The sequence below is a fragment of the Excalfactoria chinensis genome, chromosome 9 (genome assembly GCF_039878825.1).
Source record: "Excalfactoria chinensis isolate bCotChi1 chromosome 9, bCotChi1.hap2, whole genome shotgun sequence".
In the NCBI taxonomy this organism is placed as follows: domain Eukaryota; kingdom Metazoa; phylum Chordata; class Aves; order Galliformes; family Phasianidae; genus Excalfactoria; species Excalfactoria chinensis.
This window is the reverse complement of record NC_092833.1, coordinates 1,272,734-1,299,882: the sequence shown is the minus strand read 5'-3', so window position 1 is coordinate 1,299,882 and position 27,149 is coordinate 1,272,734. Positions and strand designations below refer to the sequence as shown.

The 27,149-nt window shown below is 45.5% G+C and overlaps 2 protein-coding genes across 4 annotated transcripts; one reads left to right on the top strand and one right to left on the bottom strand.

Annotated features, from left to right (window-relative positions):
• Window positions 1–2,599: 2,599 nt before the first annotated feature.
• On the bottom strand, window positions 2,600–20,534 carry TRA2B (transformer 2 beta homolog). 2 transcript variants are annotated; one of them, XM_072344478.1, is made up of 9 exons: window positions 20,388–20,534; window positions 15,361–15,494; window positions 11,375–11,537; window positions 10,504–10,692; window positions 9,081–9,196; window positions 8,160–8,243; window positions 4,662–4,724; window positions 3,825–3,898; window positions 2,600–3,007 (listed from the first exon to the last, which is right to left on the bottom strand). In XM_072344478.1, the coding sequence occupies exons 1-9, from the start codon at window positions 20,421–20,423 to the stop codon at window positions 2,997–2,999; spliced, it is 870 nt and encodes a 289-aa protein (XP_072200579.1). In that variant the 5' UTR covers window positions 20,424–20,534; the 3' UTR covers window positions 2,600–2,996. The 2 variants fall into 2 exon arrangements, with proteins under 2 accessions (XP_072200579.1, XP_072200580.1); XM_072344479.1 differs by lacking the exon at window positions 2,600–3,007 and having other exon boundaries at window positions 3,817–3,898.
• Window positions 20,535–21,131: 597 nt separating this feature from the next.
• CFAP410 (cilia and flagella associated protein 410) lies at window positions 21,132–26,807 on the top strand. 2 transcript variants are annotated; one of them, XM_072344760.1, is made up of 8 exons: window positions 21,134–21,272; window positions 21,716–21,734; window positions 21,873–21,887; window positions 22,206–22,252; window positions 23,007–23,236; window positions 23,878–24,049; window positions 24,635–24,728; window positions 25,783–26,807. In XM_072344760.1, exons 1-8 carry the CDS (start codon window positions 21,196–21,198, stop codon window positions 25,906–25,908), a joined length of 780 nt encoding a protein of 259 aa, XP_072200861.1. In that variant the 5' UTR covers window positions 21,134–21,195; the 3' UTR covers window positions 25,909–26,807. The 2 variants fall into 2 exon arrangements, with proteins under 2 accessions (XP_072200862.1, XP_072200861.1); XM_072344761.1 differs by lacking the exon at window positions 21,873–21,887 and having other exon boundaries at window positions 21,132–21,272.
• Window positions 26,808–27,149: the final 342 nt, after the last annotated feature.

Genomic DNA, 27,149 nt, shown 5'->3' with positions numbered 1-27,149 from the left:
CAGCCCCCAGTGCAGACCTTGACTCACATAATCACAGCTACCTATCAGCTTTTCCTGTAACCTTTCCATTGTTTTGTTTCCCACGCACTTATAAGACTTTGTTTGCTGCAGTGTCTGCAGGAAAGAGGGTCAACGCAGGGCGCTTCGCAACCACCCGACAGATGTTGCTTTGATTATGCTATAGCAGTGTGACTCAGTGTCACTGGTGGCATCTCCTGAGCAGGGCTTGAAGGCCTCTTCTCAGCTAACTGCACAGAGAAGTGCCTACATTCTGCAGCCCCCACTATGGTAGAGGTCAGGACTATCTTATGCAGCCTTTCTGTGATGTGTTTCCATCCTTCCCTGCAGTCTCTGGTACATAAATGCATTGCCACTATCCAGCTTCTCCTGAAGTTAAGGATAAGCTTGTCCCTGTGCTCAGTGCTGGCAGAGCATGAGGATATCCCACAGTGATTCAGGCGTGTTTCAGAAGTGCATCACATACCACAGCAATCTGTCACTCCTACCCAACAGGGCAGCATTACACACACTGGGGGGCATCTCACCAGGGGCTGTTTCTGGGCTTGACAAGCAGCTCGAGTGATTCAGCAGCAGGAAACACCCAGACAAGAGGCTATTCTGAGATGCATCTTGACCAGTTCTGGATGCAGTTGATCTTACTAGCATGGATTTAGGACTTCTGAGAATTACCAGGTATAAAAATATGGGGTAGGAGTAGGTGGATGCCTTCCGGCAGCAACAGGCACGCTGCAGATTGTGAAACCCTCATTTTACTATAATACAAAAAAGCTTACCGGAGGACACAAGTTCCTGACTCTGCATTCGTCAATCCCAGTTTCATGAGTCAAAGGATGTACAAGATAGTGACTAATGAAATGTGGTCCAAAGAATAAACAGCTTCCCTGCTCTGCAAAGCATAAAGGCCACACCACACAGCAACTCCACCTTTAGGTGGAAAACCCATTCTTGTGTCTGTAACCACAGCCCTAGAAATTGCATTAATCAGAAACAATGTTCAAGGATTCAAGCTGCAATGGGTAAAGGGCTGTCTGCCATCTTCCAGCACAGAACGCTGCTATAGGTTTGAATGGAGATATAGGCTGGGTTAGAGAGGTTATTACTAACTTCCATTAAAAATAATCAGTGCTGAAAACTTGTTAACAATTCTTACAGATACAATAAAAACTGAAATAAAAGAATACCTCAGTAGCTGTAGAAACTTCCCTTTGCAAGATGTTTGGCACACTGATGTCAGTATTGCTGGCCTCTGCAAAGATGCTGCAGGTAGGGCTCATTTCTTCAGGCCCTAGAATACCATCTCTTACTTCATGCATTGGCACAGAATGTGCAGAAATGTGCTTCAGAGAGCAAAAGGGGAAAGCAAGTTTTTTTCCTACATCAGTACAGAATATAATTGACTTCAGAAATGAATATACTGCTAAATCTACACGACATATACTCACTGTAAACCAACATGGAAAACTCAATGTGTTTTCTACTATGTAGTAAAAATAATTACCTTGTGGATCCAACTACGTAGACTCACTGTGCAGTAAGATGGTATGTGCCCAGTCTTCTAGACATCTAACAGATCCAGGGTCAAATGACTGCCTCTGAAAAGAACTGGGTTGTAGCTCAGACGCTACATCGGTTGATAAGCACTTGCTAAATTAAAGCATTTGGAGAGGGGAAGGAAGCAAGCTCACACTGATGTCTCACCACTTAAATCCCAACTTGCGATGACCTTGGTGGCACCCTCTATTGCTGACAGTCTGCACAGCAGACCATAGAACCAGGATTTGTATTCTCAAAAGTAAGACTGCAGCCCCAAGTTTCCAATCACTGATCCTCTCCCTCTGGTGCAACCTAATGGAAGAAACTCTCTGACTTACTAGTACTAAATTGCACTTACTCCAGACCTACTGCAAGATACAGATCAACTATGCTACCAGGCGAGAGGCTGCTCTAGTTAGACATAGTTCCACACTGTTCCCAAATCTTGCAAATAATATCTAAGTGTATGATATTCATGAATCTAAGTCAGCAAAAATGGTACTTCTGACTGCTTTAAGTAGAAAAGTGAAAGGAAAGCATTATTTGAATCATACTGCCTCCAGCATTTCAGCCTCTTATGCAGGTAAAGATGTACTTCCAAAAAGAAAAAAGTGAAATCAACATAGCCTAAGAATTATTACATTGCCTTTCATAAGCGTGTAGATATCTACTTCCTAGGAAACCCTCTGCCCCCTTTTGAGCTCTCCTTAAAGGATTACATCTTATATGGGATAAAGCATCTGCTAGGAGCTCACCGTCCTCCCCCCCAACCAAAGCTGAGCAGCATTACCGTAAGTTTCTAAGATGTCCTGCTCCATGTGTACACCGTCACTGAGTGATGTTCCTTCCTCCTGCTACTGTACATGCTACAGGACTTCTCTATGCACTGGATTTATATACCTGAAGGTATTACAATTAGAAAACAATTACCCAACAACACAATCTGAGTGTGAACTTTACTTATGAACTCTGTGCCATAGATTACGGAATATCATGTACATGTGGGAGTCCCTTTTCAACCCATCATTTATACTTGTCAAAAGCATTGGAAAAAAAAAAAAATCAAACTTTTTTATTTTATTTTTCACTTTTTGAAAGCACTTTACACAGGTTTTGATCTTCAATACCTTGGAATCAGTAGAAAAAAACTAACTGAACAGTTTGTTTTTACAATAGAAACCTTTCAGGAGTCAAAATTGAGACTAAAAAAATACATGCAAAACATACTCCTTTCAAAACACAACTTGGAACAAAGCACCAAACTACACAAATATGCAGGATGAAACAGCATCACAGAAGTATTCTTCATAAAAGGTGTAAAAGTCACCTATTCACTAGGCACTGTTCACTTGTTTAAACAGAAGAGACAATAAAAATATTGTCCACAAACTTGCAATTTCAACTCAAAGGCTGTAGCTAGAAATTCCTCTACATGCCATGCTTTAATAGCGACCTGAAAGAAAAAGAAATACACAGAATTAGACTTCCAAATACTAGTAGATCTTAAAAGATTTCACTTGCACACCGAGTCTGCTTCAGATTGCTTCCTAAGTGCCCACTGATCTCCCTAACATCAGCACGATTCCGTCAGTAAATTCCAGTCACGTCAGATAGACTCAGGGCTGACGTTTCAGCACACAGCAGGTATGTGCAACTATAGCTGGGGCTGAAGCCAGTTTCCCTACTACCACTAAAAGCACAGTTCCACCTTTTTTCCTTCAGACACAAAAGGTAAATATGAGAATGCTGAGAGCACAGCACATTCATTCTATCCATTATGAGGGGAATATGCTAGGAATGCCACTGCATTCTTATTAACTTTCTGCCAAAATACAGCTTTATCTGTCATGCAAATAAGCTATTTTGAAGAAAATCACCACTCAGATCCTGGATTAAGTTAGCCTCCCCTTTTCTACACTGCATCAGGAAATTTAGATCCAATACCAGAACCTCTGAGACTTGAAAGTTCAGCCTTACTGGTCTACACTTAACCAAGCTCTCAATGCGCTACAAACTACTGTCCAACTCCCAAGAGAGAAGTGCCACCTCAGAGATAGAAAAAAAAAGCAGTATTACCTAGTTTATTTTGTTGCAAACTAAATATTTGCTCTACCCTCAAGGTTGCCACATGCTCAGTGCAACTTTAAAGGGAAACTTCTAACAACATAAACACAACCACACTGAAGTCATTAGGGATGGGAAAGCTCAAAGGAAGAAGTTCAGGTGAAGTGAAAATCAGCTTTTGACACAAGAACTCTAACATTACTTACGAGGTGAATAGGATCGAGATCTGGATCGAGATCTGTAGCCCCCTCGGCTGTAATATGGGGATGGTGATCTCCTCCTGCAAAAGAAGGCAACAGAAACAATCCCTCTGTTAAATCCCATGGGTGATGAATGGCAGCAGCTCTATGTAGATACTGTTATCTCAATCAATAATGTACTCAGGAAAGCTAACATGATTATGAAGACCTGATCAATGTTTCTACTGGAGAGCAAAGACGACATTTGAGTTTTATTGAAGTCTTTTTATGAATAGAGGGCCATTGCATTGGACTAATAAAGGAAATAAGCTCTCCTACACTCACACTTGGCTATGGACAAATTTTCTGTTCCAAGCCAAGAGCATCCCAAAGAAGCAGCAAAAGCCCAATCACACTTTAACTTTGAATTTGAAATACTTGTCTAGATGAAGAATCAATCTGAACAGCAGCCACTGCTGCCAACAAATCCCACCCTCAAAATTCTGAGATAGCTTTTCAATCCAACCACAAGTTTTTCAGTTCTTTACCTCATTTCTCTAATCCCTTTAACAGTAATTCCCAAAAACTACTCAGGACATTAACTTCTTGGCACAGATCACAGGTTTTTCTTGTGTAAAGCTGCACTAACCTGCCTCCATACTAACCTCACCCCTTCACATAACGAGGAAGCCTTTGAAATAAATTCCACTGCTCATCCAAGATTCTCAAGCATTCAACAGTTGCCCTGTTGCTCTTCCTGCATTTGAAGATATCCTCAAACTTGATTCAAACATCCCAAAGATGCCACGTAGAAGAACGTTTCCATTTATTTTTTACCCGACACCAGATGATCTCCTGGCATACCTGTAAAACTGATCTCTGTCTTGAACAGCTCTCCATCCTCCTCCTCCACCACCACCGCCTCCTCTGTGAATACAGAAGCAGAGCAGTTTTGAAAACTTCACAAAGAAATTCACCATACAAGTGAAAAACATGCTCAAACATATGATAAAGATAAGAAAACATCTGGTTGCTTAACTAGATAAGTGCTTTGTTACTTCCCTACTACCTTCATTTTTGATTCCCAGGAATTAGTTAGCTGAGTACAGTGGCAAGATGCAGCTTTAGAGGCTAATACTCTATTTTACATCATACTCTTCAAGAAGCAGTGATTTCAGAGCAGTACAAAGCCCCTGCTTTTAAGGGCATTTCTATTTTCAGATGCTTGACCATTGAAAGCATACAATCTTATTTGTTTTTTAAGCAGTGAGATCAGACTGCTGTCCTAAGGAAAGATGACCAAGTTGATGCCACAGTTGAGGCAGACACCCATAACACTTCATCATGCTTCAACAAAGGCATCTTCAGAACAGTGGTACAACTTATACAGAAGTCACCTAGCAACAGATTATAATACTGAAACAATATGCAGTAGCTGATCTACTACTTCCACAGACTCAGATATAGAAAAGCACTGCTGAATCAAGTTTGGATTGAGGAACAGGTGTGACTACCACAGAGCTCTCACAGCTCAAAAAGGCAGCAATCATACAACAATCAAAAAAATCCACTACACTTCTAACCAACAGACTCCTCTTTTACTTCCCCCCCCAAAGAAGTCTTCTCCATTTGGTAGCTTATGCAGTGTGCATATTTTGCATCCCTGTTTTGCAGGCTAAGTATTCTACAGCAACATGAGGAGAATTTCAGCATGACAATTCCATCCTGCATTGTATATCACTGCCTGAAGCAAATAAGAAAGCAAATAAGGAAGAAAATGTAAAATAATTATTTCTCATTGACTTTCTAGGGACAAGTACCAGTGTGTAACACTTGCCACTCAGGATTTAGAACTTATATAAGCCACTTCCCTTATTCAAGGAAGAACCCACAGCATACGCAACACTATTCTGTTCTCTCCATCAAACAACCCATACCTGCAGGATAATTACTAAGTATTTAACTAGTAAAGACCATGATATTTGTAAAGCAGACACACGCAGACATCTGTGACTTTCAGTCTTTCTGCATCTGCTCTACCTGCTATTTTTCCATATTTGCAATATCAGTAGCTGAAAAGACATTAGAAAGGTTATTCAGTGAGCCTCACAAAGGTTTGTTATTTTAGGGGATGGGAATCATTCTTGCTGGAACTGTCAATACTCTGAATACTTCTACCCCAAAGCCCTAAATATCACATGACAGAGACAGAATGGGAGAGCACACAGGAAGGTCAGAACATGGCCTGGAGCACATCTGCTTGCAAGAGCTGAACTAAAGCATGGCTATGAATTCTGGTAACGCTAAAACCAGCACTCCTAACTGAAGCAGTTCACTCCTTCCTTCTCTAATTCATGTACTCTTCTTTATGCACAGTCAATATCAGTCTCTGCATCTATTCTCAGTAGCATGCATTCAGAGGTGAAAAAAATGTAAACTTCTGATAATGTTTTACAAAAAGATCTGAGCCACAGCTCACCATCAAGAGCCACAAAAAGTAAAGACATATGTCATACCACAACCTCAACTGAGGAATAAGTTACATATTAAAAACAAACAAGCAAGGACAGCCAGAAAATCTTGATAAACCCAGTGTAAAAGAAGATTTGTACCATAAGCAAGTTCAAGAAGAAAAACAGACAATATAAAACTCTACTCAAACATTCCAGAGCCCTGTGTTTTTTTTGCTGGCCTCTGTATGCTTTTGCCATTTTTATAAGTTTACCACAATCCTTCCTAGAAGGAAGAATAAAGGAGAAAAACAAGCTAGAAGCACCACTTAGACTGCTTTGATAATGTTGCAAGACTTCTCTGCTCCCCAACAATTTTGGGAGCTGCTTCAGCTGTTTTGTCTGCTAGATTTCACTTCATTATCTTTAGGACATTAAGCAAAACGAGGATAATTGTCACTATTCTGAGCAAGCTTTTGTACCTTGTGCAGAAAGCTTGGTCAAATTGCTACTTTCAGGTCTCACCTACTTCATGTGGAAGCCTACGTACAATTCCTGGCAAGATGAAAACTAATATAACTTGTCCTTGTAGCAGCTTAACCCTGACGTTCAAAGCCACTGACGTAGCAGGGAAATGGATTGTTTTAAAGGCAGAAAATACTCTTTCCCAGAACTATGAGCAAAGCACTTGTGTCTCTAGCATTCACTGTTGTGATGTAGAGGCACCTTAATTCTCCTCCAGCCCCTGCAGTGCTGAAGCACAGATAGGCAAGGAAGAGAGAAACAGACCAAATCCTTGATGACAGGCTGGAAAAAACAAGTGCCTGCAAGTAGCAGGACAGGAAAGAGGAAACAGTTGCCCTCAGTGACTGAGAAAGACCATACAAATGTAAACATCCAGAAAAGCACACTGCAAGCACAGATTGCGGGATTTAGATTGTTCATTGTCTGTGAGCTATAAGAGAACAACAGAATTCAAACTCATGCTTCTCCAAACATTGTCATCAAGCAACCGTCACAGATGTACCCAGTGCTGATGCATTAAAGCACAGCAAACAACTCAGAACGGCTCTGTGATTCTGCAACCAAAGGTACATTGGGCAATTAGATTAAAAAAATAATAATGAAATGTGTCATCTTTGTGTCCAATTTAACGTGTTTGAGTCAAATTCTGGGAATTTCACATGACACAACTCCTCCGGGCAGTCATAACAGAACACAATATAGAGCTAGCTGTGCCACCAAAACCAATTAAGTGCCAACTGAGTTTTCAAGCACATTTTCTATCAGCTTTACTAGCCCTCCAACAACCTATGCTGCCACTGGGATATTCAGCACTTTCAGGGAAGCTAACCACTGTACTGTTGAAAACCTAAGACTGCAGACAAATAAAAAGCACAAGTCCCTGCAGGTGAATATCCTCATCCAAGCTGATAAAAGTAAGCTACAAAAGCCTTGCCATACAAACTTCCAGTACAGAACAAGTAATCCTCTGGTATCTGATTCTTTGCTTTGACAACATTTGAGATGTCATAAGTGTTCAATGGTGACCACTGAAACATCCTATTTGTTGCCTATTACATTCAAAAACTAATTTGGCATCAAAATGCAAACTCAAATATCAGATTGTCACCTGTACTCCCATCATGTTAATGCTGGGAGAGAAACAAGAAACGTGAGTACTCAGAATGGTACTTTGTTTTTCATAAATTTAAAAAAGCATTAGAGAATAAACCATGCTCCAGTGAAACAGCACAAAGTATTTCTCATATCTGACCAACCTCGTTTGTCCTGACCGGCCATTTTTGTATAGGTATACCGAGATTCCACAATTAGACTGAGCACAGAAATATTCTGGCACACATACGTAGAACACAGTTGAAGTAGTTCAGCACTACAAACATTGCCTCACCTGTATGATCTGCTGTAATAGTCACGATCATCATATCCTCTATCATATCCTCTGTCATAGTAATCCCGTCGCCGCGAGCTGCCACTACAAGTAACAAAAGAGAATTTCATTTAAGAAAACAAACATCAATTCTGTTTGCAGTGCAGTCACAGTCAAGCATATCTCTTTTTAACTCACTTAAGTCACTGACTTTGATTCTCACAGTTAAGGTGATGCTACAAGTATTTCCCAGTGATGCAGAAGGAAATAGAACTACTTAACACTGCTGTTAAAAATGCTTGATCTTTAAAGCAGCTACTTTCTTCTCTGTTCTGAAACCTCTCAACATTTTAAGGTAGGCACACAAGGAATTCTATGTGCCTGTACCCAACTCCTCATTCACTTCTTACTCCCAGAAAGCTTTTGGAGGAATTTCTCCATCAAAAAAATAAACTTAGAGCCTCAATACAACACCAATACACAGCCAACAGCACCGTAACCAGAAAATCTTGGGAAAACAACTGAGAAATGACTTGGGAAAACAATTCACATTCTTGGTAACTTTGTCAAATGTTTACACTATGGACAGGGTAAACTGCAGCAAAGCTGCACAGTAGTATTTGTTGAGGGACACTTGAAAACTAGAGCTTACAAAGCCACTGGAGTTTGAGAGCACACAGGGGAACATCCACTAATCAGAAACAACTTGAAATAATTTAGAATTTCTCCAAAATTCTAACTGCAGACTTAAACATGTAGACAGCTTATGTTTGGACTGCATAGCTAACAGACATAAGTTTCTGCTTACTGTAATCGAAACTGACCTCAGATCGGCCACTGACAAATTGTTTTGTTGCTGTTATTTTGTCTTTTAAAATACAGGACACAATGTATCCTGACCCTTACACTTCCAGAGGAAAAAATGCCACAACAGTAACCTACTAAGTGGGTCTTCCCATGTAGATTCCAGGGGTAGGCGTGTGAGGTCTTTTTGTTATGGAAAAGTCTACCCGGATTCTTCTTCCATCCAGCTCCATTCCATTGGCACGTTCCTTAGCCTAAACACAGATAAAACAGACTTAGCTGTAGGTATGAACTTTACTACCAACACAAATTCCTAACCACTGCTTGACATATTAAGAAAAGCCCTAAAAGATCTCAGTTAAGGCAGGTCTGAATTTCACTTATGCCTCATACTTAATCACTGACCTAAACTGTAAGACACCCTAGGCCAGCTGGGTATAAGCTTCAGTAACTATTTTAACATGACTTATATTGCATGAAATGTCTGTGAGGAATGTAACTTACCCATGGTTTCACTCTTTCTGATATGATTAAGAAGAGCCTTTAAAAATGCTTCGAGTAATCTTAACTCCCTCAACATGGAACAACAAACAGCATAGAACCCCCCTCCCCAAAGACATTCTCAAACTGTACCCTAACCTTGAATACAGTAATAACAAGCAAAAAATATGAAACAGTTTTTCTTTTTCCTGCCATGCAGGACAGCTTACATTCAAAGCTTCAGCCTAACATGGAAGTCTCTTGCCAAATTTAAGGGGGGGGGGGGGGGGGGGGAAAGTCACTCCAGACAGTATGAAGTGGAATTTATGCAGGAGATGAGACTATTCACAGCACTATCCAGGGCAGGCCTGAGTGCAGAATTACACACTTAGCAAGCTCCTTTCCCTGGTCATTCTGTAGCATTTGTAAGCATATATTCAGTAGGTTGTTGTTCAGTAGCGACATCATTTTAATTTAATGCCTATCTGACAATAAAAGGCCAGACAAGATTTTCTCCCCCCTTTACATTTGAGGCACTAGAAGCAAACAAAATGCATGTTAGTGCTTCCATAGGGCACCTGAGCATTTGAGAACACTGAAGTACCAGTCTGGGGTACTCTGAACATTAATATTAAACAGAAGATCACATGTGGAGTTTGGAAAGAACATGCCTAATTAAAGAGAGCACATGTTTCTATTTTCCTTTTCTTGTTGGCACAGTTCACACTACAGTATGTTGATGTTTGCTTTTGTGAATTATACGACAACTCAATCCACAGAGACCAGAATCATGCCATTCCACTATTTCCTCTAGTACAAAGGAGGTCTCTTATGAACAAAGACTGACATTTATTGTGAGGTGTGAAGTACTTTTTAGGCTCTAGAATGCAGGGAAGGCATTGTTGCATAAGCTTGCATTACGCTTATTTCATCTAGTGAAAGCAATTAACACAAGAGGTTCCTGTGTCACGTTTAAAGGTCAAGCAGTGAGTTTCCCAGGCTACATCCTGGTATAGAACATACATTCCAGCAACTGAAAACGCAGCAAACATCCCACGCAGTCCACGCCACAGCAACTTACTTCCTTAGCATCCTCAACGTTTTCGAAGTACACAAATGCAAATCCCCTTGAACGTCGAGACTGCTGATCGTACACAATGGAAACATCAGCAATTGGACCATACTTGGAGAAAACTTCCCTCAGATCTCGTTCTGTGGTGTACAAGCTCAACCCAAACACACCAAGGCAACAATTTGGATCAGGATTCGCCTAAAGGAAGAAACAGGTATCAGAATAAAAATGCCTGTTTGCTACACCAGCTATTGCACAAGTTTGAATCCCTCAAAGCTTCAATAAAAACACGCCACTGAGACTAAAGGTGGGTTACTTTGAAGTAGACACTATTCTAATCAGTCCTAAAGATAAAAAGACCTTCTTTCAGAAAAACACTTTGTATTTCTGAAAGCCCTGTATCAAACATAGTGGCAGCACAGAAAAAAGAGATACTGTCTTCACTCCAAAGACTAGCTGAGACGGCTGAATGTGGATACAGAGAGGCTTGGATAACATTATACATTTCAGCTATTGCTTCCTCCCCAGCTTTAGCATGAATCCCACTGCTCTCAGGTGCCTGAGACTCAACAGCTAGAAGAAAGTCACTTTACGAGCTCTTACTTAACAAACCACTAAGACAGTTTTCCAGACTTTCTAAGGGAAAGGAAGACAAATGCTTCTCCCTTCTAATCCTACCTCTGCCCTTGCTGCATACATCTGCCTATTTACTATAGCAGGCACACCAACATCAGCCCGCACTGCTAGCACCTCTCATCTTTCAAACACACCTAAGCAGGATGCAGAACATTTTTGTGGAAAACAAAAGATGAATGAATTGACTGATTTGAGGATACACTGGAGACTACGTAACGGCAATCTACTCCTAGAGCACACGTACCCTGTTTCCAATGTGGCGTCTGCGAGTAGACATGGGGGAATGGCTGTGACTGTGCCGCCGCCGATAATCCCGGCTGTACGACCTACTTCTGGATCTTCTGTGAGAGCGGGAGCGAGAGCGTGACCTGGTGTAGTGCCTGCGGGAACTCCTCCTTGATCTAGATCTGAGCAAAAAACAAGAGGGACAGTGTTGTTCTTCCAGAACCCTTCAGAAGTACCTCAGATATTCATACACAGAAGTCTAAACAAATATTTTATGAACCTGTGGTGGCACGTGATTAAGCTACAATCAATCCAGTCACTAATCTCAAGGACCAACCACTCAACCTTAACAGTTACATTACTGCAAAACAGGGGCTTCAACATTTTGGCTGGCTTTTCAGTTCCTGAAAAAGCTTCAAACTTGCCTCACCCGGAACATTTACAGCAGTATTTAAGTAAAAATAGCTGGCAATACTCTCCAAGACTTAGCAGAAACAGGGAACAGGAATTAAAAGTAAACATGACTGTCACATGCACAACTGCAGAGGTGCACGCTTGTGTTTGCTCTAGCACTCAGAATAGCACTTCCTTCAATGACACAGATAGCAAATATTTCTTGTACAGAGTTCACAATGACAGAAACCAGAGTCTGCAAAATGCCCCCAAAGCAGAGTTTAACAGGAGTGGTAGCACACCTATTTATCTTTTACTGTTTTAATAGTTGTTTAACATTAGCTGTTCATACATGTTTACAAGTTCACCTTTCAAGTGTGTTTAGGCAAAGGTGCAAGTGCACACTGATTTCAGCCTGCTTCCACTTGGAAGTGTTTTGTGACAGCACCAGTTCTGTGTAAATAAGGCCAATAAACACTCCAATTCCTTCAACTAAGCCATCAGCTTGCTCTCCCAGCGCAGAGAGCTCTACCTGAAAAGCCAGGTAGGTGCTGGACCAGCTACATCCAAGTGAGGTGTTCTATTTGCAGTCACTGAATGATCTGCATCCCATGTAGCTACAAAGAAAATGGCTGCAAGACTAAGAAGTGCACTGAACAGTTTAATATCCAAAGGCCTTTAGCCATAAATTACTCATCTTCATGCTCTCATTTGTGCCCTGAATACCCTTCCCCTTTTGTGGAAGCTGACTGAGCCCAGAAGCCACTGCTGCAGGACCAGGTTTCACACAGTAGCCCAAACACTGCCCTGGGACAGATGATGGTTTTGATCCAAGCCAGTTTTCACTCCCTCCTGAGCATTTAACAGCTTCTTCCACTATCAGATTTTGTCACTAGCTAAACATCTCTGTCTTTGACCTGTTCAGAAGTGAGCCCAGCTAGTCTTGCCCCCCCCACCTTGAAGAATAAGTACACATCCAGAAGAAATGACTTCAGCATGTCCCGTTACAACACTTAGGTAAGCACAAAGAACAAATAATTGGGGAGGTAGGTAGGGTATAAGAACAAAATACTAAAAGAAACAGAAGAGGGAACATCCCAGAGGCAGGGAAGATGGTATAAAAAGACAGTGAAATAATACAACAAGAAACTCAGCACGTGCACACAGTTACATCTCAGACTCTGGTACAGGAAGCCTGAAGACAAACACGGAATCGATGCTCCACATTCCAGAATGCACCCACTACGATGAACAAAAGCTAGACCCTTCTAAGCTAGATAAACCACTGAGAGAACAACGCTTATTTTAAATAGACACTGGTCATATTGCTATCTTAAAATGTTAAACGCTACTACCATTTTCCTCCCCGATGCAAAGCCATCACAGCTTCATATTTCTTCATCAGGGACTGCTCAGACATTACAAAGAACCAGTCAAAGACAACAAAGCCTGTGAAGAATATCTGCTAGTTCACTGATGAAAACTGCAAGAAAAACAGCTTTGGATTTTTCAAATCAGAACCGTCCACACCCCAAATGACAAATATGCAAAGACACAGATTAGATCCTAACAGAAGCTCACGTTCATAAAGCTAGCGGCTCAAAAATATCTTTGCAACAGAAACAACCACACAATATGGCAGACTTCACAATGCTATCTCTGGTGAGAGCCAGAGCTCACGACCACATCCAAACGTGTGCGATGGCACTTAAAATCAGATTTAAGGACACTGGCTCTACACACAGTTCACAATTCTGCTAATGAACCATCTCTTGAGCTTGCGAGATACTTTTATTTCCAGCTGTAGGTATTTTAAGGACAGCTGTTAAATGCTCAGGAAGCTGTGGCAGTCAGAAGCATTTACTGTTGTTCATCAAAAACAAGTCAGGTGCCACGGTACAATTTCAAAGGTTCCTTGCAAGTGGAAATTATATGCATGGTTGCTTTTAAAACTGGATCACAGCACCAAGACTTGGAAGGCCTAGTTCTTGTGTTTGCCTCTAGCAGCATTTCAAACTATGTGAGGCTGCATTCCTACATGGCATTGAGGTTATCCTGCAAGCAAAAAGCAGTGCTTCAAAGACTATGGAAGCCCAAGGGGTTACTACAGTGCAAAAGAACATGCTGGGTTGGGTCTCGACTTGCTTGCCACTCTAAAAGGCTCCTCGAGGAGCATGTGTGGTCTCTACCCACAAAGCCTTTAAAATCCCAACTGTATGAAGTTCCAAGAACACCATCTGAACCCAGAGTTGTCTGTCCTGAATAGAGGTTTGGGCAGGACCTTTCCCGAACTGTCCTACAATCCTAATAGCAACACTAAGCATTCGTTCCTTCAACTTCACATTTCTGTTCTTGCACCACAGAGATTGTTAAGCGTAAATTAGAGACAATTGCATCTGACTGCTATCAAAATTCTTGAGAAGGTATTCACCTTGCCACTAAAGTCTTTCAGAATGCTCATTCTGACCTTACAATCCAGCCTAAGCACAATATACAACATCATTTTCCGTCAGGGGTGACTGCATGATGTCTTCCAGAAATGTTATCCCTCCCACACCCTGACCCTGAGGCTCTGCTAAACCTAATTCAGAGCTTACACACAAAAACATATTGTGAGCAGCTCAGCTGGAAACGCCGCTGCTGAAACTCAAGCTTTTGTTTGTATTTCTCCTCTGGCTGCTTATAAATGACTAAAGGTACCATCAGTACATTCATCCCGCACTCAGCACTGAATTGTCTACTCTTCAGAAAATAACGTCATTACCCTTCTGCTGCCTTTGTTGCCTCTTCATCATTCCTTTTTAATTATGTACCCTTTGCACAACACCCATGGTAAGCCCAATGCCAAGTGGGTAGCCCTGACGTTTACTGCCTTATTTTTAGACTATGGGCATATTTTGTGTCTCAGTAAGAATTCTGTTAGTGGTTTCAAGGGGAACGCCGTCACCGCCTACAGCCTGCTTAGCAGATAAGCCAAAGGATTGGTAACGCAGTCCTAGAGGCATTGTCATGTGTTCAATGGTGGAATAAATCACTAAGTTACTTTCTCCACAACTTCTCTGGAAGCTTAAGAAGCTGCCCAATCCTCAGAGCTCTTCAGACAATTAGTTTTCAAGTTCAATTAATACATGCCTAAATGCTAAGACAGACGTCAAGGTGGGTTTTTTTTGTTATTATAGTTATCTGCTCCTTTCTCACAGAACGCATCAGCAACTATTCTTAGAGTAGAGTGGAAGAAACAAGACAGTGTCACTTAAAACATAAAATGCCCATTTGTTTCAGTGCAAAGCAAAATAAAACAGCCCAGAGCTCCTAGAGCTTCAGGCTCAGAAGCTAGCCATTATTCCAAGAGAAACTTTATTCCAACTACAAACCAGATCAGCAGAGATACAAGCCTACAAAGCCGAATGCCTCTCAAAAAGGACTGCAATAAGATCTAACTTGATCATTCAGCTTTCCGAATTCTGAAACCACACATGCCCCCCCGTGTGTGTGTACGGATCACCAATGACCTCTGGTAACAGAACTGTAGTGCACTTCAGTTCACCTCTGACATAATAATCCAAAGACATCGGACTCGCCAAGAGGGGGAAGAGGTAAAAAGAAACTCACCTGGATTCAGACCTGGATCTAGATTTTGACCTGGAACGCCTTGAATCCTCCTTAGATCGAGATCTTGCAGGGGTGTGCCTCCCCGACTTGCCAGACCCATGAGCACTTCCGCTTCTGGAAGCAGAACGGGATTCCTGCACGCAGATATTGAAAGCCTAATTTGTATACAATTTCTGCTTTACCTACGGTCTGTAAACAAGCTCCAGTGAAATAAATGGTATAAATTCATATCTATGTGTCCGGGCAGTTGGCATTAGAACTGCCTAGATTTATTTTTTTTAAGAAGTTTTTCCCTGGTAGACACTTTTTTTACCCTGCATATACTTTTGCTATTAAACAGATAATGCATGCATGTTTAGCAAAATATACAGGGACACATAAACAGACTAGTAATTACTTAGCGTAGTGCTTTCAGATTCCAGATTACTTCTTATCTTAACTTCATTTTTATTCCTTTTTCTTCATTCTTCCGTTTCAAATTCTGACTTCTTTCATCTTCCCCACTTCACACAAATTGCTCAATATTCTACAAGTGGGACTTCTGGTCTGATAATTAGCATGCATTCACTTTCTTTTTTTTCAAATTTCAGCTTCACTTATTCCTGAGCTTCAAATAATTCTCATTTATAAAACTTGTCAAATGGCGACTTCCGCATTTTCCTTCTTCAACATTAACCTTAATAGAAAAAGAACAGGATGAAGAATATTTAAAAACTCCAGGATAAAAATCTAGTGCCAAAACTGAAACTAGAAAAAAAATATATAATGTTCTGGACTTTTACTATATATGCAGAATCGTATCTACTGTATCCCTATTATTTTATAGACAGATTCAGTTTAAGCTTAGCGCTACGTAACTACATTCGCTATTTATGCCTATATTTAACAGCAAATGCACAACAGATCAACTAACGACCTACTGATCGATGCCAGCACGAAGAAACTCACGTACTCGGTAATTATTGAGCCACATACTTAAAAATCAACAAGAAGTGCCTGAAGTGAAATCCCTGCTGCAGCCAGAGATGCCTCAAAGTGGAAGAATGCAGAAAGCAGCGCAGTTCCTCTTTCAGCCACTTCCTTCCACACCCTCGTTGCTTTCTGGGACACACTTAATGGGCAGCAAGCTTGCTGTGCGTGCTTCGCAGCTGTGCCTGCACCAGCCTGCTTACATGTGCAGACCTGATGCCTCCAAATGGGAGTTTTCCGGTGTGAAAACAGACTTCTGTGTAAAATACACACTACTACTCTGGAAAATATCCCAACTGCTCTATTATTTACGTGCACTCTGCTTTGGTAGGGACCTAACCTAATCAGGGCTTTCAGACGTATTTCTTTCTAAAACATCAGATAGGATATGTTCCAAACCATCTGATCTCTAACATCTCTTAACTCTCAACATTCAACTTAGAAGGAATACTGTATCAGACATTCAGCAAACCATTTGCTAAGCCTATGTTGAATTGCACTTCAGCTGCTCCCATGTGACTTACCACAGAGATCTGCTATTTACAATCTCCTACCGTAAAATAACAACAGCTGAGGGAAGAGGAACTTGCAGTGTGAAGCAGACTTTTAATTAATTAATACTGACAGCAATAGAAAGAAAGCAAAGTTAGTTGAAGCCACGTTCCTCTTCACCAAAACAACCCAGGGGTTCTAAGCCATTGCCAGCACACTGAGCAACCCTGCAAAGGGCAGTGGAAATACTGAGACCTGAATTACAAATAAGTTCACCCCAGAGCTGCTGTTTCCTTCGAAAGAAAAAGCCCACGTAGATGAGTTCTGAGCAGATGTAAAGAAAGAGTTGGAAAAAGATTTTAAGAAGGGATTACACAAATAAACCAACTAAGGCTGTTCTTCTATTGAGGGTCTATTGAGGGAATCCGCTCTTACTCGCTGAACATAACCCTCTTGTCAAGACCTCAGCAAGGCAGAAGGAGCAACGCCCAAAGACAGAAGGGCTCATAGCGACAGGACAAGAAATGCACGCTGCTGTGGGAGGGAGGCAGCAAGGAGCACCAAGCACAGCAGCACCCTGCACACCCTTCTCAGGATTTCTGGAAGTCATTAAGCTTTGAAGAAATACAGCAGGAAAGTGGTATTAGCATAAGCAAACGGCTGACATCTTCATCTGCAAGCCCCAAATTTGATGCCCCACTATGTGACCTGATGAAGGTCCACATAAGCTTGACTCATTGTTCACTGATATTGGGATGTCCACTACTTTGTTTTAGTTTTAACTCAGTGCCTTCATCAGGCTCACATCATGGGGAAAAAGAAAAAGCTGTTCTTCCTGCTATAACCAAATACTCCTGGTAAGCAACTCAAAGCTGGTGCTCCCTACTGAAGAGCTACTGTTTCTAAGTGCAGACAAAGTATCCACAGGCAGCAGCAGCTGTAAGGTACGCACCAGAACTGTGTTACATTCTCTACTTCCCAATCCAGTTTTTCCTCACTCAGAACTGTAAGTTATAGATTAATTTCACAACTTAAAATAGTATTAGTGGTACTATTTATAGTAAATCCTTACCAACTCAGCTGTTCCTACTTGCTTTCCTGAGGGAAGGTATACAACCCACCACTATGCATTACCAAATCTGAGGTGTCAGGGTGCCAGTTTCACACACGCTCAGCCATTCTATTCCTGAATTTAGCAATGGATCCAACAGTAAAAACAACAAAAGAACAACAGCTTCTACTCGTGCTCCTGAAGCTCAGGATCACCTGATCACTCAGTACTTGGAGCTGCCAGAGAACAGCCCCTCAGCAAAGAAGCCATATTACTTTCTGACAGCTCAGGGTACTGCAATGCCTACCAGGAGGTGTGGCCAAAAGCTGGGGGAGGAGGCACAAAGAATGACCTACCTTGGTGGCATCGTGTTCTTCTAACCTTCTAACCTTCCTATCGGTTAATTTGCAGGGTGAACAGCTATCTGCAGGCTGCAAACATGCAGAGGAAGCAAGGCTTTCTGGCAACCGGCTGTCTTTGCAGCCCTATATAACTATACACACGCTGCAGCGAGCACAGTCACAGTGAATGAAAACAAAAGCGTCTTCAGAAACAGCCACAGTTGGTTACAATGTGCTGCCAATATTCCGGAGCTTGAAGCAATGTATCACTGATTTAAGTTATCATTTCTTCGGCTTCAAAGTTTCCAGAGTTTAATTTCATCACGAAGCGTAAGCTGAGAAAGAATTTGACTGGGAACATTTAGAAAACAAACAAACATAACTATGACATGAGACAGTTTAAGTTCCTGTTGCCTCCAAAACAGCAAGTGCCATTACTTGTGGAAGCACCCAGTACTGCTTTCTTCATCCCCACAACTGACAGAGTATTCATGGCTGCCTCACACAGCTGGAAATGGAACAAATACAGCTGACTCTGTTCCCAGGTCTGACTGTACAAACACTGCTGCATGCGAGAAAGCAGGAACACACTTTCAAGAGCACAACTCTTGTTGGCAGCGTGGACTTGGAACAGCTTAACAGCCAGCTGTAAAGTCATACCCTTGACTATTTATTCAAGCAGAGTCCCTACTCTGCAAGTAAACTTCAGTGCTTGCAGCTTAAGGAAATAGAAGGCCATTGACTAAAATAGAAGCTTTGGTTATTTAAACAAACACACCAACATTGGTAGTAATACTCACAAAGCCGCTCCCTCATCTACTCTAGCATAGCAAGCTCGTAACTAACTGTCTGTATCTTTTAGTTTTACAAACGACTGCATACAACTTACCTATGAGTCAAGGGTCAGCTACAGAGGAATAACATTCTTCTTCTAAACATGCTCTAGTCAGATGCAACTTACTTTAAGCCTTGTTCACGGTGAAGATGGTCTGTCCGTTACTTTCTTTTTTTTTAATAAAAGTACACAAATATAGAAATAGACACTCAATAGTCTCAAGACGACTCTACAATAAGGCCTTAATGCTTTCTGTCATTCTAACAAAATAAAGCTCTATGCAGACTAACCTGACAAGCTTCGCTAAAGTTAAGCTGCCATCTTAAACTGGTTCTGAGCCTGACTTGCACAACTGCAATTAAGTCTGCTTAAACTACCGTGCAGAAACCTAAACCTATCCTGGGTACGTGAGGTGCAATGGTCCCTAATGGGAAATACATCCGGTGTAAGAATGGCGTGAACTGCACTGGGGGCAGAACAGGTCCATTCCTTAATGCCAGTTTCCAGTATCCAATTCCATCCAGTGTTCTTAGCCTGCAAGGATGACATTTTTCTGACCTACCCTACCCTGAAATAGTAACACTCACACCCTACCAAGCTTTACTGTAGCAAAAAGGCCATTTTCAAAGAAAGATGCAAACAAGACATCGCAATTTCCCTCCCCCCTCAGTTTTATTACATCGCATTTCAATTCTTTGGACCCCTACAGCGAAGGTTTAAACTCTGAGCTCCCTACCACCCCCACAATACCCGGTTAAAAAGCTACAGCCTGACGCTGAGACAAGCAAAACACGGCAGTAATGGCTACAGACCTCGGAGATGAAGAGAAAAACAACAACAGGTACAGCTGCAGTATGAACCTCTCCCCAGAAGCGGATCGCGATGCAGATTTAGGGCAGGATAACAAAGGACAAAGAGGCGGCGGGGTTCCTCCTCAGCTCCGCCACTCCCCCCCACCCCGAGCCGCCCCGTGCCCTGAGGGGCCGCCTTCCTCCTCGCGGAAGGCCGCAGCACGGGGAAGGCCGCCCCGCAGCACCGGGCCCGGCCCGCGCCGCCCGCCCTCGGCCATTTTGTCCCTCTCGGCACTCCCCGGTCACCAGCCCAAGATGGCGCCGGGCCGCCTCACCGCCCCGCCGCTCGCGCGCCCCCACCTCCTTCCCCGCCGCCATCTTCCCGCGCTGAGCCCAGCCCCGGCCCTTCCTCCGCGGCCTCCTCGCCGCCGCCGCCCCTCCCGCTCCGCCCCGACGGCGACACGGGGGCGGCCGCTCCGCCCGCCCGGAGCAAGCGTGCGTGTGAAGGGAGGGGCGGCCGGGCCGCGCGCTCAGGCTCCGTGTATTACCCGCTCGCCGTAGTTCTGCTCCCCGCTGTCGCTCATGGTCCCGCCGCGCCACTCCCCGCCACCGCCGCGCCGACCCGACCCGACCGTCCCCGGCGCCAGCGCTCTCCGCAGAGGAAGTGACGTCAGCCGCACGCCGCGCTCCCCCCCCGTCAGCCGCCCGCCTTCAGAGCAAGCCCCGCCCACCGCCCGCTTGAGGCCACGCCCACCGAGAGGAGGCTGAGGAGAAGCCCCGCCCACATTCTTCCCGCCTTCAGCAGAAGCCCCGCCCCCCGATCATGGCGCCCGCCCTTCCCTCAGGGCTCAGCCCTCGGTCCCCCCGCAGCCCCCAGCGCTCCCCTCTGCTTCCACATCAGGCCAGGCGCTGCCTCACGGCTCCCCTCAGCCTCTTAAAGGGAACATTTCCAAGCGGTGTGGAAACAGCTGTAAAAAGGGCTTTTATTTGAGGAAATAATCAATCTCAGAGCTCTGCTTTACTGGTGGAAATCGGTATATTTGGGAATATATTCCCAAAGCAGCCGCGCGAGGGCAGCACGGCACCGCCCGATGGTTCCCTCACACCGCCGTGCCCACAGCGCTGTTGAACAGGGCCTTATTTCTCAACGCTTTCTAATGGAACAGCGCGGTCAGTGACGCTGTGGCCAAAGCAATTACTTTCCTCGCCCTGCATTACTCAAACGAGTGGATTTTTTTTCCACACATTCGGTGTTTTTTTGGATTTCCCGAGCTCCGCGGCCTGCCCCGCTCCGCCCCGGCCGGGAGGAGCCAACGCTGGCGGCCGCCCCACCCTTAGCGACCGCGGGGTCCGGCCATGAGGCTGAGCCGGGCGGCTGTGCTGGCGAGGGCCAAGGCTGTCGCACTCGATGGGGTCCGGCGGCTGAACTGCTGGTGGGGGTCTGGGATGTGGGCTGTGGGGATGGGGCTGAGGATGGGAACAGGCGGGGCCTTACCGTGAGAGGGATGGACGAGGGGATGGGGACAAGTAGGGCCTTGCGAGTGGGAGGGACAGGCCTAGGGATGGAGGCAGGGCATTGAGGAGGGTTAGGCAGGGCTAGGGGTTGGAGATAGGCCTTGCAATGGAAGGGACAGGCTTAAGGATGGGGTCAGGCAGGGAGTTGGGGAGGGATAGACGGGGATAGGCTTTGGGGACAGGCAGGGCTTGTGAATATTAAGCAGCCTCGAGGTCCCAGGCAGGCCCTGATGTCCCTGGAGGGGACAGTGGGGACATGGCAGAGGTGTAGGATAGGCCCAGGCCTGCAGCCGGGCTGAGCGCACAGCAGATGGGAGGCTGTGGCCAAGGCCAATACAGTGATAGCCCTTTCCTCCCACAGGGGCAGCCACATCACAGATGTAAGTACCGTGCTGCCATCTGCTCATCTCATCGATCCCCTGCCTGTACCTGGAGTGAACTGGCACTGGGAGGGTACTGGGGCCCTGTGCTCACCTGACGGTGCAGGATTTGGGCTCATAGGCACATCCGCACTGCAGGAAAGGGATGCCCGGGTAAGAGGGATGGATCCTTCCTGGAAAGCAGCGTAAGGACTGCAGAGCTGCTGGAAAGAAGAGCAGCAAGATGCTGGCAGGGTGCAAAGAGTGGAGGCACTGCTGATTCTGTGCTGGATCTGACAGCAAATCCCTCAGGCAGTGCTATAAGCTTGGGTTCGATTGAAGCAACCTGAATTACTGCTCTGGCTTTTATCTTATTTGTGTGTGGCTTCAACTGCTGTGTTTTTTTGTTGTTGTTGTCCTGTTTTGTGGGTTTGTTTGTTTGTTTGTTTTGCCCTGGGTGTGCAGTTTAATGTTTAATCTCTTCCTGCATAGATATCCATATGCCGGGATCTGCCCAACGTTGAGGTGATCACATTCAGGTGAATCCCAAGCTGCTGACACTGGCAAGAGCAGAGATCGTGTGTTTCACGTGGCTGTGTCCTGGCTTTTGGTTTGGTGCTGCCTCTTAGAGCGTGTCTCCAAGCTGACAGCCTCTCCTCGCCTCTTAAGCACCAGAGATGTGGAAGTGCTTACCATTCAGTGCGCTCCTCTGCACCAGTCCCCTTGCTATTTGTTTTGAGGGGGGTTAAAATGTCTCAGGGTTTTTGCTCCATAAGTCCTACTCTGTTATTTAAGTAGGATTTTCTGGGCCTCCACATGAAGGCAGTTTGCAGAAAGCTGGTTGAAATGCTTGGGTCTCTCCAAGCTCCACATTTCTCCCATCTCACGTGGAGCCTCTGCTATCTTTGAAATAGAGCTTTTCAGCTTTGGGAATCTTCTGTAGGTTCTCCTTCAGCTTGGGAATCTTCTGTGGGTTCTCCTTCAGCTTGAGCTGCTGGAGAAAAGGGCGTCTGTGTGATGGATGGTTGGGGGAAGCAAAAGCTGTTTGTCATCTTCAGCAGAGAGCAGCGCCTGCTTTTTTAATTCCTCCCTCTGTTTACAAAGATGAAATGCCATCTTTTTGTTCCGTGCAGAGCCGTAGGCTCCTGATCACCGCCCTCGCTGTGTCGGTGTGAGGCTTCTCAGTGAAGCTGATGCAGAAAAAGGGGCTGAAAAGCTGCGTGCTGCAGGGGCCCTGCTCACCACTAAGGGCACAATGAGGAAGGGTGGGCTGAGCCTGTGCTCTCTCTGCAGCCTGAATGGCATCTCAGACCTCGAGCCGCTGAACCAGTGCCAGAATCTGAGTGAGCTCTACTTGAGGAAGAACAACATAGCAAGCCTGAATGAGCTCTTCTACCTCAAAAACCTGCCCCGGCTGAGAGTCCTGTGGCTGTCTGAAAACCCCTGCTGTGGGTCGGACCCCCACCGCTACAGGATGACGGTGCTTCGCAACCTCCCCAGCCTGCAGAAGCTCGATAATCAAGGTGGGTGATGGCAGGGAAATGAACAGCCCCGAGCCCTGGGGAGGGTGAACTGGAAACCAGTGATGTGCTGGTTCCTCTTGTTCAGGTGTCCTCCACTCTTTGTGATGGGGAAACGTGGTACAGGTATGCAGGCAGGCAGGATCTGTTGGAGGTCGAGAGGCCCCCCCCCTCTGTAGAACCATTGCTCTCAAGCTGGTTTCTCCCTTTTGTGCCCTGCAGTGCCAGGGTTAGTGCTAGCGGGGCTGAAAGAGGCTCATTAGAGCTGAGACTGTAACATTCATTAGTGGTTTTTCAGAGCTTTCTCCTTTGCTCTGGCAAAACAAAGAATCTGTAATTGGATCTGCGGTTATAGAAAAAGCTTTTCTACCTGCTAGCGGTAATTTGGTGGCTTTTGGAGCCTTGCAGAGCATCTTTGCATCCCCGCCTGATATCTTTCTCCTTTTAAGAGCTCGGTGACAGCCACTGTTCTCTTGTGGGGGAGAATGAAAGCAAAAGGCCTCTACAAAGCGGGATTGTTGGGTGAAATTCTCCGGGTGTAGCTCTGCAGCAGCAGCACATTCCTGATCACGGGCAATGTGTTTCTGGGCTGCTGGAGCTCATTGCAAGCAAATGGCTCCAGGCTGTTGTTTTTGCTTTCACAGCCGTGACAGAGGAAGAGCTGTCCCAGGCCCTGGTTGATGGGGAGGAAATCACGGCCCCACCAGCCAGGAGGAGTGTGGAGAATGGCTGCTCTGCATCCACAGAGTCCAGTGCTGCTGAATCCACAATGGAGACTGAGAGCGAGCTGCTTAGCTTCGGTTTGGAGGAGACCAAGTGAGATGTTAGGGCTCCTGGGCTGGACCTGTGGGTAGCATGATAGGACCTTGCCAGCCAAGCCCCCCCATCTTCCATGGGCCAGACCTGCAGTGGGTGCAGATTCCTATTGTTCCAGTTAGTGTGATGGAGCAGTGCTGGGTCAACAGTACTCGCGGGTCTGGTTCTCTGTCTGCCAAACAGGCCCTTCCATAGAGGGGTGCTGGCTATCTGCTGCGTGTGCAGACAGAGGTGGGTGAGCTCTGGCCCATTCCTCCTTAGCTCCCCTGCAGCATGCTTTGGTGCTCATCAGCACCATGCATATGCTGGAGTGCAGTGTGATGCAGTCAGTTCTCGGTCCCATGGCTGAGAGCAGCCTCCTCTTGGTGCCTTGCCTGCTTACATCCTGGAGCTGTGAGGCTCTTACTATGGTTTTGCTCAGGCTGCTGTGTTCTGTAGGCAGCCGAGGTGTGTGAGGAGATGTGCTTTGAATCCCTTGGCTAGAGACTTGTTGGGTGGCTGCCAGCGACTGCAGAAGTTTGGCCTGGCAGAGTAAGGTTTTGCCTTCTGCTTATTGTAACATTTGCTCTTCTTCCCTTTCTTCAGCAAAATCCGAGAGCAGCTTGGTATGAAGCCTGTTCCTAGGGATAAATTTTCCTCCTTCTCACCTCAAGAGATGGATTGTAGCCAAAAGACAAGAGTGAGTATCTTTCGAGCCCAAATTGCTTTTCATCATCACGATGCCGTGCTGTGCTTTTATTTTCCTCCGCATGCAGAGGGAGCCTGATGAGGTTTGTGCTCTCCATCTGTCTGCCCACGGGCACGTGTGTCCCTGCACTAAGGCTGTGCTAGGAGGTGGGCAGCAGCTGAAATGCAGCTGGTGAGCGGGAGGATGCTGAATCGAGTGCATAGGTGCTTCTTCAGCCCCCTCTGTGGTGTAACCCTGGATGAACCTCATGGATCTTGGCTGTGCAGCTGGGAGCTGCTGTATTCTGGGCTCAGTGCCATCACTGCAATTGGCATAGGGAGCCCATAGTGAAGATCTAGACCGTGTTCTGCTTCATTCTGATATTTGTTGCCTTCATGCTCATGTTCATTCGTGTTATGAGCTTCCTTATAACCCCAAAGATACTACTGCAGGCCCTGCCTTTTTTCCTGTTTTGCTTTTTTTTCCTCCTTTCTGGCAAAACAAAAATGAAGGGGATGTGGCCACAGACTGCAGCTGTGGAGCTTCAGGTTGGACATTAGGAAGAAAGATTTCCCCTACAAGGTGCCTGGAGAGGTTGTGGAATCTCCCTCTGGAGTTTTTCATGACAGGGTTTGACAGAGCCGTGTTCTGGTGTTGGCAGCAGTCCTGCTTTGGTGGGAGGCTGGTCTGGGGACCTTCAAAGGTTCTATCCAGCTCCTGTTTTTGCTGTTATCTTGCTGTTGCTCAGGTCAGAGTGGGGGCAGGTCCTTTCTCACCCTTCATGCGGTCACACTGGAGAAAGGACAGCTGTTCAGTTGAGTGCCCTTTTCCCTACAGGAGCCAGAGGTGTGCGGGCACTCTATGCAGGACTGGGTGGACGAGTTTGTCCTGCATTCCAATTAGTCTCCTCCAAGGCAGCCTCTACCCCTCAGGGGGGTTGGTTTGTCCTTGTAGGTGCAGGTGATGAAGTCCCTAGAAGGAGCAGCAACTCAAACACGGAGTGCCCCCCTTCTCTGGGCTGATGTTAACGTGCTTGTATAAAGCTGTGTCTGTCTTGTCCTGGCAGAACAACGTGCTGAATGCCATCCTGCTTCTCACGAAGGAGCTGGACGCGGAAGGTCTGGAGATCGTCCAGCAGACAGTGGGGAGGAGGCTGCAGGCCTTTCGGAAGAGAGAGCTGCAAGAGGAGTGAGGGTGCGTGCTGTATCCTCCCTCCCTGGAGCACTCCATGAGCCAGGGAGCTTGCCCCAGCCCAGCAGCACCACTCTGCCCATACATGCCTGGCTCAGCACGTCCCGCTGCACTTCCCCTGTGGATGAGGTGATGCTGGCTGAGAGAAACTGCCCCTTTACCTCTCCTGACGTTGCCCCTGGCTGTGTGCATCACGCTGGCAGGATCTGCCTCTCAGGAGCTTTCCTGCTGGCGTGGCAGGCTGTGTTAACGTGTGCATGTTGCATCACTGGGGTCATTCGATGGGAGCCACGGCGGGATCAACAAGAAAAAGCTAGCAGGGCTGTGGGCAGAGGTGCTGCTGTGCTCTGCAAGTGAAGGGGCTGGCAAAGCCTGACAGCAGCCAGAAGTACCACTGCTCCCTGTTGGCCGAGCACTTGGCCAGCTGTCATAGAACAGGCTCTGAAGGCAGCTTCTCCCACCAAGGTTTGTTTGAATCTTGGTTAGACGCTGCCTGAAGGGTTTTCAAGAACTCTCTGGTGCAGATGGTGAAGGTCAATGTCAAATTCTTTATTTATCTTAAACTCTTGATTTCTTTCGGCCTTGTTAGTACAAGCAGCATCTTGACTCCATGGTCAGGTGGCCTATGGAAGACCTTGGTGCAGCCTGGGTGAAACAGCACATCCTGAATGCTCAGCTGTAGTTTCGCCCCTGCATGCCCTCGCAGGCATTTGAGCAGCCCAAGGGAAAACTAACCTTAGAGCAAAATGCTCCTGTGTGTTTTGGGAGCAAATGAGCCAAGCATTGCTATCGGAATGCACAGGTACCAACTGAAGAAGCTGCGTTCAGAAGGGTTTCACAAAGCTGTTAAATACCACTTGAAACATTGTGACATAGCAAATAAAAGCCGTTTTCCCTCTAGGACCTACTAGTTGTGCCTGGGGCTCGGCAACCATGGTGAGAACAACTGACTCTGGGCATTGCTGTGTTACATCTGGGTCACGGCTCCCATTGTGAGCCCTCTGAAGCCGCAGGGCAGCTGTTGGCCCCTGCTCCATCCCGCTTCACTGACCGTGAAATGCTTCATCTGCCTGCAGCGCTGCTCATAACCAGAACTGCTGCACCTCCCTGCTTTCCAAAGGCACTTTGCTACTGGGGCAGCTCTCTGCAGCAGCCAGTCTGCAGCAGGGAAGCAAAGAGACTGTAAGCAAGGCTCGGTGCAGAGATGCAAAGCCTGCAGGATGGGGGACATGGCCTTTGGTG

Excerpts from the sequence above, each read along its gene's own strand:
- CFAP410 (XM_072344760.1), top strand. The coding sequence starts at position 21,196 with ATGAGGCTGAGCCGGGCGGCTGTGCTGGCGAGGGCCAAGGCTGTCGCA. Across the intron at positions 23,237-23,877 it reads GCAGAAGCTCGATAATCAAG|CCGTGACAGAGGAAGAGCTG; the intron begins GTGGGTGATGGC and ends TTGCTTTCACAG. Across the intron at positions 24,729-25,782 it reads ATTGTAGCCAAAAGACAAGA|AACAACGTGCTGAATGCCAT; the intron begins GTGAGTATCTTT and ends TTGTCCTGGCAG.
- TRA2B (XM_072344478.1), bottom strand. The coding sequence starts at position 20,423 with ATGAGCGACAGCGGGGAGCAGAACTACGGCGAGCGG. Across the intron at positions 9,197-10,503 it reads ACGTTGAGGATGCTAAGGAA|GCTAAGGAACGTGCCAATGG; the intron begins GTAAGTTGCTGT and ends ATCTGTGTTTAG. Across the intron at positions 3,899-4,661 it reads GACAGAGATCAGTTTTACAG|GAGGAGATCACCATCCCCAT; the intron begins GTATGCCAGGAG and ends CTTCTTTTGCAG.